This window comes from Meleagris gallopavo, chromosome 14 (genome assembly GCF_000146605.3).
Source record: "Meleagris gallopavo isolate NT-WF06-2002-E0010 breed Aviagen turkey brand Nicholas breeding stock chromosome 14, Turkey_5.1, whole genome shotgun sequence".
NCBI classification, from domain to species: Eukaryota; Metazoa; Chordata; class Aves; order Galliformes; family Phasianidae; genus Meleagris; species Meleagris gallopavo.
This window is the reverse complement of record NC_015024.2, coordinates 19149159-19159246: the sequence shown is the minus strand read 5'-3', so window position 1 is coordinate 19159246 and position 10088 is coordinate 19149159. Positions and strand designations below refer to the sequence as shown.

The 10088-nt window shown below is 42.3% G+C and overlaps 1 protein-coding gene across 4 annotated transcripts in view; it reads right to left on the bottom strand.

Moving 5' to 3' along the window:
* Nucleotides 1–1098: 1098 nt before the first annotated feature.
* IFT122 (intraflagellar transport 122) overlaps nucleotides 1099–10088 on the bottom strand; it is a 30087-nt gene continuing 21097 nt past the window's right edge. For 2 of the 4 annotated variants that reach the window (XM_019620252.1, XM_010718778.2), the window contains 9 exons: nucleotides 8678–8818; nucleotides 7594–7691; nucleotides 6613–6713; nucleotides 5504–5669; nucleotides 4488–4599; nucleotides 3934–4062; nucleotides 3038–3117; nucleotides 2236–2400; nucleotides 1099–1538 (listed from right to left, as the gene is read on the bottom strand). In XM_019620252.1, coding sequence (XP_019475797.1) covers nucleotides 1449–1538; nucleotides 2236–2400; nucleotides 3038–3117; nucleotides 3934–4062; nucleotides 4488–4599; nucleotides 5504–5669; nucleotides 6613–6713; nucleotides 7594–7691; nucleotides 8678–8818 — 1082 coding nt within the window. In that variant the 3' untranslated portion in view covers nucleotides 1099–1448. Of the gene's footprint in view, nucleotides 1539–2235; nucleotides 2401–3037; nucleotides 3118–3933; nucleotides 4063–4487; nucleotides 4600–5503; nucleotides 5670–6612; nucleotides 6714–7593; nucleotides 7692–8677; nucleotides 8819–10088 lie in introns of those variants that run through there. The other 2 variants (XR_004161354.1, XM_031555630.1) reach the window with 2 other exon arrangements.

Genomic DNA, 10088 nt, shown 5'->3' with positions numbered 1-10088 from the left:
GCTATTGTTGAGCACTGCTGGCAGTGTTGAGGGTTTCTGTTGTTCTCCATTTTGCTGCCCAGCAATGGGCCGGAGGTGGATGAGGAGCTGGGAGGGTACACAGCCAGAACTGCTGACCCAAGGGGTGGTCCATGCCTGATGACATCATGCTCATCTTCCCACATAACCATGACTCATATTGAGTCTTGTTTTCCAGGAAGTGGCTGGACATCTGCTTGCCATGGGGAAGTAATGAATAAATTTGTCACTGCTTTGCTGGCAAACATAGCTTTGCTTATGAAACTACCTTAATGTTGACCCACAAGTTTTTCCACTTTGGTTCTCTTTGATTCTCTCCTGTTCTGTCAAGGTGGGTGGGAAGTGAGCAAACAACTGCATGGGGGCTTAGCTGCTGCATGGGATGAAACTACTACATCTGGTTAAACAGCCAGGTCATTAAAATCCCCTCAATCTCAACACTTAGTTGGCAAAAGTTAAAAAAAAATAAAAATAAAAATTGGAAGGTAAGTCCATCTCCTCCTACCTTCTTACTTTGCTTCCCATGGCTCTGGCATGAAGAAATGCTGGGAAAACACTGACCAGAAATATTTCTTCAGCACATCACCTCTTCCAGTCAGCACGATGGTCAATGGAGCCGCATTAGCTCAGACAGGCACGTGTGCCCACACCACAAAGGTACAACTCAGATCACACCACAGGAGCTGAAAGGATGTCAGCATTCTTGGGAGCTACCCCATGATTTTATTAACGCAGTGAGCTGCATCACAACAATTTTCTTCTCAAAGAACTCTCCTGCCCTTAGGTATAGAGGAACTGTGAGAAAACACTGGCTGTCTGAGTCCTCAACTTGCTTTGATATTCCTGCCTGGCAACTTGTCAGCATGCAAATATACTCATTTTAGCCCATTAGGTGAGTGGTTTTTCTTTCATTAATGGTAAACACACTGATGTTACTAGAATCAGCAGTGTATCAGTAGACAGATAAGGAACTTACATATGGGTATCTCAGTTAACATGAAATATGTATTTCCATGCTCAACCTGCCATTTGGATTTTAACAAGCACAAGTTCTGCACAAGGAAATTTTGAGACAAACAGTACCGAAAAAGAGTCCCATTTATTTGAAGTTCTGTCAATAACAGATACATATTAAGGACAAATTTTTAAGTTCTAACACAAGTCGGAATAAAAACAATTGCGTGGGTTAATTTGACCCTAGAAACATTCCTGTAAAAAAATCTGTGGCACTTCAGCTGCTTATCTGGGAAATAGAGGACATTCACCAAAACAGACATTTCCATTAAAAAAAAGTTTTCTTCCACACTGTTTCACTCATGTCCAAAATAGAACAAGATGACAACGAAGTTGTTAGGAAGCCTAAGAACGCAGGAGGTGCCTTGCCAAGTCAATAGGGAAGGCTCTCAGCTGAGGTGTAAGATCACCTTTCTTCACTGGTTTGACTCATCTATTCTCCTTCGACAGAATGGACAACAGTTATGCTGGAGTACAAGAAGCTCATAGTCTTCTGTGTGAAACATCTATGAATTAGAAACAGATTGAGGTACAAGTTAGCCTCTGACTAACTCAAAGAAAATGGAATTTCAAGGGGGTTTCTTACATCTTCTGAAGCTACTATTAAACAAGAATTGTCTTTCTTGCTTCCAGTTACTTACAGAGCTATAACCCAGAATATAGAAGCAACTTTGCACAGACCACTGCCAATGTAGTTGAAGATGCTCAAATCAATCAATTACTTTTCCAGAGGGAAGGATGAAAACTGGAGAGCACGTAACCAAATGAGACTGAATTCCTGCATTTCAGAAAGCCGTTCTTGAGAGGGGAAGAATTACTAGAGTGACTGAACCGAAAGCCAGCCGAGTTTACCGGGGTGACTCCCTGCTAGACCAGATGGAACGTCAGAGAGGCAGAGCAGAAGGGTGATTTGTAGTTACTCATCTGCTGTTCAGCTGAGGTTTGCCCATGGAGCTCAGACTACTACTGCCAGTGCAGCTTCTCAACCCTTTCTTCCCAAACTCAGCTACCTCAAGTTTTTAGGAATGCAGCCACTTCTCTGAGCATCACATTGCTTATTTTGTTTTCCATTGCCTTCTGTCTCTACATCACTCGTTAATTTACTAAATATATTTCAAAGTATGGCATATCAATTATTTCAATTTACTGATTTCTCAGAGGCAATGGGCTTTGGGGTTTTTGGATCCTCTCAATGAAGAGTACCTGAAAACACGACGGGCACATGGTAATGGAGGCATCGGGCAGCAGGGAACGGTAGTACTGCCATCGCAGCGGCTTGGGCCAGCGCTTAATCAGGACGTCCCTCCGACTCATTGACTGCAGAACAGCACGATTCACAACCACAGGAACAAACTCTGAGCTGCCTTGCTGCAGGTAAGAAGGTTTAGAAAGAATTACTGTTGCCAACTGCAAAGTCCTTCGAGGATTAGTAAGATCTTGTGAAATGCAAAAGTACAACTCTGTAGATAAGCTAATACAGAGCTGGCCTGAGCCCCGTCCTAACCTCACTGTCACTTTCACCAACAGCTTCAGTGAGAGCAGCGTCCAGCCGCATCTCTAACTTGTTCTCCATGAACTTCTGTTACACGTTAACACCTTGCAAATCACACTTGTGCCCAGGGGCAAGTATTAAAACCTCACAGTAACGACTATTTTATGGCTATACTGCCTGACACAGAAAGAGCCAGGGAAGACGCTGCCCAATGGTAAAACCAAATTTCAGGAACGTTTATTTTAAAGTCTTTGTACGTGCCTGTTTCTCAGGGCATTTGCCAGCAGAGGAAACATTTTGTTTTTATTTATTGTAAGACAGGAGTTATTGTCTCATAAATCCCTTTCCCTCATGTTCTGGGCCTCTTCCTGGACCTTTGCTTTGTATCTCTTTTGTGGGAGTTTACATCACACATTCATGCTAGAAGACCAGCGTGCACTAAGGCAAAATTTCCTCTGGATTCCTACTGGCAGCAAGAAAGAAATGACTGCAAGATGCAGGTACAGCTCTTACCTCAAAGCTCAGTTTTGCAGTAAAGGGATCATCGTCTTCAATAATAACTGCGCTGTCATTAAGCCTCAGACTCTGTGCATCTAAGTGTATTTCTTAAGGAAGAAGTTCCTCTGAGATCAGCTGTGAGCTCTCTCTCAGAATAAACAGAACATCATTCCAGCAGGACTGGTACTCTTGTTCCTCCAGAGGGTCAAAGTATTCTCAAACTGCTAGACTGCCCGACTGTTATAGAACATACTGGAGAAGGGCTTGCTCTGATTACAGTAACTGCAGAATTTTATCACTGCAACTGCTGTAGAACAGCTAAGTTGACTATAAGCAAATATGACATGAGCTCTGTTTATTTCCTGCCTGTCTGCTTCTCACACTGCAGAAAGCACACAAAGCAACCTCTTTAAGTTATGTTTCAAGCCATTTTAGTTAGGGACTGTGTTTTCTTGTGCACTGCTCTGCTCCCAGTGCCATACAGCCCCTCCAGCAACTGGGGGCTCTGGGTGCCGAAACATTACAAAACAAATTGATATCAAGGAAGGCCACGTGAAGGAGAAAGCAGCCACTGAAGCAAGCTGTTACTGGGAGGAAGTAACACACTTCAGGTTCTCCCCACTCTCCACAGAAAGCAGTTACAACAGAATAGGTACAGCGTGGCACTGCGCTGCTAAAAAGTGCAATACTGCATGATGAGAAGTGTTCTTGTGATGAACAAGCTTTACAAAAATATTAGGTTAAAAGACCACTCTGGTTGTTACACCAATGTAAAAAGGAAACAACATATGTTTTTTGCCGTATGGCAGAAAAAAGATACCACACACAAAAACAAACACACATAAACAACAACAGTCCCAATTGTTTTTCCTGAAAAAGGGACTGGAAGCAATTTTTAATCAGCAGGATACCATCACTCATCATCTCTTGCCATTTATTCCCGCTTTTATTCAATCTTGGAGCTTCGAGATCAATGAGAGATACAGCTTCTTCATCTGTGATACCATCTTCCAAATAGAACTCAACCAGATGCAGTACTTCTAAAGGGTGTGAAAACAGGGAGCATTGGATGGACACGATGACAGCACAGCCTCCTAGAAAACACTGTGCCCTTTAACATCCCTCACCTTCTGTAATGGTGTTTCCCCCACGTTCTCACGATGAAAAAAAAACAAACAAAACCACCCCCCCACACTCTCAAAGGATGGCAGTGGCACCGAACACTTCATACATTCAGGTTTCCACAACACAGCAATGCTCTGCTGCTGCTATCGTGCAGTGAAATGCAGCTATCCCTGGGACAAGCAGCAGTCACTCAGTCCAATCTAACAACGCTCAAAGGAAAGGTTTGTCCAAACAACATCGCATGGGGAACAAATCAAGTACTAGCTGTCCCTGTTCACCTTAACATTTACCTACTTTACCTACTTGAAAAGCACAACAAAAATGTGATACTCCAACGCACCATAGGAAGAAGCGGAGAAGACGAAAGGCTGTCTGCAGTTAATGCAGACGTTCCCTAAGTTATTTAGCAAAGGGTTGTTGGTAGAGCACCTATAGCACAAGGGCACAAGCTCCTGCAAAGACACACACATAGCACAGTGATTGCAAACAGGTCGGCACAGTCAGTTCTCTTGGTTTCAACTAAACATGAGTCCCTTGGGTTTACACCATTGATATTACAACAGTCCCTGACCTGAAGAAATACTGCTGTGAAATCACATCCTTTAACATCTGAAAATGCTTTTGCATTAGAAATAGCTGTCTTTGCCACTCTAACAATGAAATTTCTCCTTGTCTTTGTGGTAAGGAGCAGAATTTTGCATCGAACACACAGTGCCAAAGGAAGTTGAAGAGAAGGCTATTGAAGCTTTTTTTTTCCTTCACAGATTTGGTCAAATTCAAGTTCACCAATCAATTCATCTCTCTTATTTTCAAGAGCATAGTTATTTTAGGCCATTCTTAAGACTCTGTTTCTATTATTTCAGATGGCCAGGTACATGTTCACTTGCACAATACAATTTATTTTTAGTGACTATTCCATGAGACATGGCTTTATAGAGCACCGCAGAAATTCAGACTTCAGTTAAAGAAGAAAAGGTGATAAAATAAGACTTGAGGAAGGAAGGTCACCCAAGGGATAGGGGGAGGAGGGAAGGAGTGCTAGGAGTTAGGACAAATGAAAGTGACCTCCAGCTGCAGAAAGACACAAAGACCATGCAGAAAAAGGCTTGACAGAATTAATAGGCAGAGAGGAAGGTAGATAAAAGAGAGGAGAGGGAGGAGAGAAGCTGCCTGCCCATAAAGAACGAACTGGTTTTAGTTTGTTCTCGGGAACAAAAGGAAGCCTGCCCTAATGGATAACAATGAAAGGACTGTTTCCAGCAGAAATGGAATTCTAACACAGACCTACGCATAATATGTTTCAGACTTCGTGTATATGGCAACTCAGATATTAATGATTAGCACGAAACTACTTACTTCGCTGTCATGGAATGGCTTGGATCGGATCGTCAGGCTGCCCAACTCTACGGATTTCTGGAACCTAGCTGGGATCTGCAGTCCCTGTAACTTGTCGTAGGCATGACGTGCCAGTTTATATGCACCCAGAGCTTTACTTTGTTTTGCCAGGGTAAATAATGTATTACTGTAATTAAATTAAGGAATAAAAATACGTCTTTAGGAAAAATACAACGTTCTTTCTAATCATAGAAGATGTGCAATTTCTCTGCTGCACAGAGCAGCACCAGCTCTGTGTCACTGAACAAGGACTGTCTCTTTCATTAGCATGTAACAGTAACTGCAGTTCAGAAAGCTACCAATCATAACCACAACAAAGCATGCTAGGAAAGACATTTTGAAAGAACATGTAAATGAGGAAGTTACTAAAAGGAAAGCAAACATCCCATCCAGAGCCATAACGGAAGCAAAACTGCCCTCCCTACGGCAGCTGCTGACCCTTTCTGTTGTCTTTTACTGACAGATGCATTTCTGCAGTGTTCACAAAGGCCTTGTACGAGGTAACCTGATCTAGCTGTGGTGTCCCTGTTCAATACAAGGGATTTGGGCTAGACGGCTTTCAGAGGTCCTTTCCAACTCTAAGGATTCTATGATTCTACTTCCAAAATACATAACACGCATTCACAAAGTTGTGCAAATGTTAGGTTGAGAGACACTGCACAGCTATAACAGCCTCAGGTGAAGCAGAAGTGCCTGTTTTTTTCCCCCTGCACCCATCTTAGCTCAGGATCCTTGCAACAGTGCTGTCAAGATTCAGAGGCAGCATCCTGTTGGGATGACTAATACTCCTTGACAAAGTCACACATCATGCTGGGTGGGTGGCTGAGAATTACAGGTTGATTTGTACAGCTCTCCAAGACTATAAAGAAAAAAAAAAAAGATAGTGGAGTTAAAAACAATAGTTTAAAGGTGCTGATTATTTCCTTAGGGGCACAAGTCGATTTCCATTAGCTATAACCCACAGCTGAAACTGAACATACCCTAACGTAGATCTCTGCACTGTGGCTCAACATCAATTACTGTTTTCGTGTACCTCAGCCTCTAGTTTCTGTGCAGTGTTGGAAGGATACACTTTTGAGATCCCCAAGGGAGTCTCCTTTGTTAAGCTGTGAAGCAGAAACCTGGAAATATTGAAGAGTGTTTCAGGCAAGTGGAAACTGAAAGGTTCCTCCTGTGGAATTAAAAACAGAGACATTTCTAAGACAATTCACATCACTACCCATCACAACACTAGGCATCCTAAGTATTGTCCTTCCTTCATGCAGCTGCAAAAAGAGGAGATGCTGACAGAACATACCAAATGGATTTCACATGTTTAACACCAAAGTTCATGCCTGTTACATGCAGAAAAAGACAGAAATGGATCCATGAAGCTAAAATAGAATCCTTACCAGGCTATTTAAAAGCAAGGCATGAACAGTGTGCAGCCTCCACTACTGAGAGGCCTGAAATAGTCTGACTAGCAGAGACCTCAGTTACACAGTCTTCTTTTGGGCAAGGGCAGAGGGTTCTCATATGCTCCACAGAAGATATTTTCACCAACAGTGGTTGGAACATTACTATAATTGCTGGGAGCAGCAGGAGCTCCCCACTCAAGACTGCATGTCTTTTGGAGTAGTTTACACGTATCACCACTGATAAGAGGTAACGTGCTGTGAGAATCTCTAAATGAGGGTGTGCCTGCTCTATAGATCTGCCTTCCCTGATTAAAGGAAGAACCCACTGCAGCCTGTAAAGAATTTGACATCCGGGGTGCTGGAACCAAACCAACACAGTCAGCAAAGCAAGTACTGGGGGTGGAGAGTCAGCCATGATCATACTGTGATATGAGACAAACACACATCAGCTAAAATGGCACTGCACTTTAAGAACTACGACAAGAGAAGTTCTTGTACAGTACAACAGAAAGCAGAGAAATGTTGCTATACAGTATCACTAATCTATCCTCTATTTAATTGTGTGAAGTCATTAAATGTTTGTTTATCTCTGGACTTCTGAAAGAAAACCATTCAGGAATCACAGATACACAACTTCTAAAATAAATATCTTACAGTGTATCTTTGAATATAGTGATAGACGTGGTAAACTTCGGCCAATTGCTGGAAGTGATGAAACTTCTGCAACATTTCAGTCTTCTGTTCTTCATTCTCTGTGGGAGGGAATGGCATTAGTGTAAACCCCCAAGGTAAACCTTTGGGAATCAGTGGGAAGAAAGCAACGTATTATGATACTCCCAAAAGGAGCACACACCAGTCCAAGTGTCTCCCATCTACCTATGCAAAACACAAGTTATACAGACTTGCTATTTTTGGGAGCAAGTTTCTACTCCAAACAAAAAGCATGCTTAAGTAAGTGGCAATGGCTTTACCACAGCTAGAGGCTACAGGTTAGGTAAAGGGAGAAAAGAGCAGCCGTGCGTCACTGGAAAGCTTATTCACACCTTCAGAATTTACAAATGAAATGAGTTTTGAAACGTTTCACAGATATTAAATACACTACTAAAAAAATTGGAACAATTCACATCTCCACACAACACCTGAGAGGCAACACATCAGCACTCTCGGACGCACTAATAAAAAGGCACTGGCAGCACTGAGCAAAACGCAGTCCTATCAACCTTCGTATTCTTTACCAAGTTTGTTCTTCTAAGCACTAGCTCTGCCTCTCTCCCAGAGAAATACACTCAGAAGACAAGATGATGCTCATGAACAAGCAGTTTTGTATTTGCTGGCAGAAGCAATTTGTAAGGCACCTCCCCTACCTACAATCAAGTACTGGGCAGATGTTATGCTCCAGAACCACCTTTCAGTTACCAGTACTTGCACCCTCCAATCACTTCTCTAGCTGCAGCACGTTGAGGGAAGCTACACGAGGGTACAGGCTCCCAGGAGGCACTGTTTTGATTCCAGCCAGATTTCAAAACAAGGCCTACACATGCCGATGTTGTTGTTTTGCTCATCTGGTTTACATAAGTGCATGGGAAAACCAGGAGACTACAAAAATAGCACAAGCAAAAACTACGCACAGTATAAAAGAAAAAAAACAGTGAAGGAGCTGCAGCAGTGCTATCACAATTCAGCAATTGTCTGTCTACATGCACAAGGAGGTAAAACTAAAAGCCTTTCAGTTACTTACCTTGGGCGATATCTAAACACTGCATGGAAAGCATCCAATAATAATAGGCTGCGTCGTTAAATCGGCTTTCAACCACAGCATTGTGTGTTAGCTGCTCCAGCACTCTCACAGCTTCTCTCTGCCTGCCAGCCTTGTGGAATGCTACAAAGACAAAACAAAGAGGATTTTACAGTGTGATTATATCAATTAGTTGAAATTAATGTTTTTAAATTAAGAGCAGTCTATTCAGCCAATATCAAATCATCTATTCAGGGCAGGATGAAGGGGATTATACACTGGTATTTTCCTCCTTGAAAGCAGCAACACTAATGGAACATGAGATGCAGCTGTAGGTGTTTTGTCCCTTTTGCACTGTCTTGGGGGCTCTTAAGCTGCTATATTTTGTACACCCCAGGTGTTTTTGTTGTTTTCTTTTAGTATAGAAAAGAATAAAAGCACAACAATCATTAGATCTGCATATAAGCAATTGCAATCTCTTAACACTGCAGATTACACCTGCATCTAAAACTACACAAAGTTAAGATTAGTTCTAGTCAGTAACGCCGAATGTTTTAAAAGATTACACTATTCATTATACCCTTCTAGCACTCATTAACAGCTTCTCTCTCAGTGAACCTCAGAAGCCAATATTAAGTTAGATTCAGATTCTCACTTGGTACAAACGCATTTGGCCAAACACTGTCTTCATACAGGGCAATAAAGGAAGAAAATAAAGATAACACAATTGCCTCTTGACTTAAGCCAGCTCTGACAAAACCACATTCTCACATCCCCATGCAGAGATCTGCTCACCCAATTTCATGGAGCTTGTATTAGCCAAGACACAACAGCACGGAGCTTTGTGGAACAAGCTGGGAACAACACACATTCACAGATCTGCATGTGCAAACCACTCAGCTGCTCAAAGGCTCAGTGCTGAGACATGCAGCCCAGTTCTGCATGGAGACAGCCCACGGCTGGCATCTCGCTAGCTTGGCCTTGTAAGCAAATGCAGTTACACTCTTAGATCCCAGCTGGCTCTGGAAACAGCAGATGCAAAAGTCACAAGGAGCTGCACCTGAGTAAAGCAACTACTGAAAACATGCTGGCTCCATATGGAGCTTGCTTCAACCTCTCCTTATCCCTGGCACAGCTTAGGAGTGAAGCCTGTCCACATGGTAGAAGCTTGACAGTTCTCTTTAGGTAATTTTATAAGCCTAACGACATCCATGAAAACTCTTAAAGATGAAAATGTTACTTATACAAAGTGAATGTTACCTAGATATAAGGAAAATTTATTATTTCCACTCCAGTTTGTGAGGTACTGGAATAAAAGTATTAACAAAACACAGTTCAGCTTTTAAGCCAAAGCCACGCTCAATTATGTAATGACATTGAAAACCTGGAACTATATTTGGATGCCACCATTTCT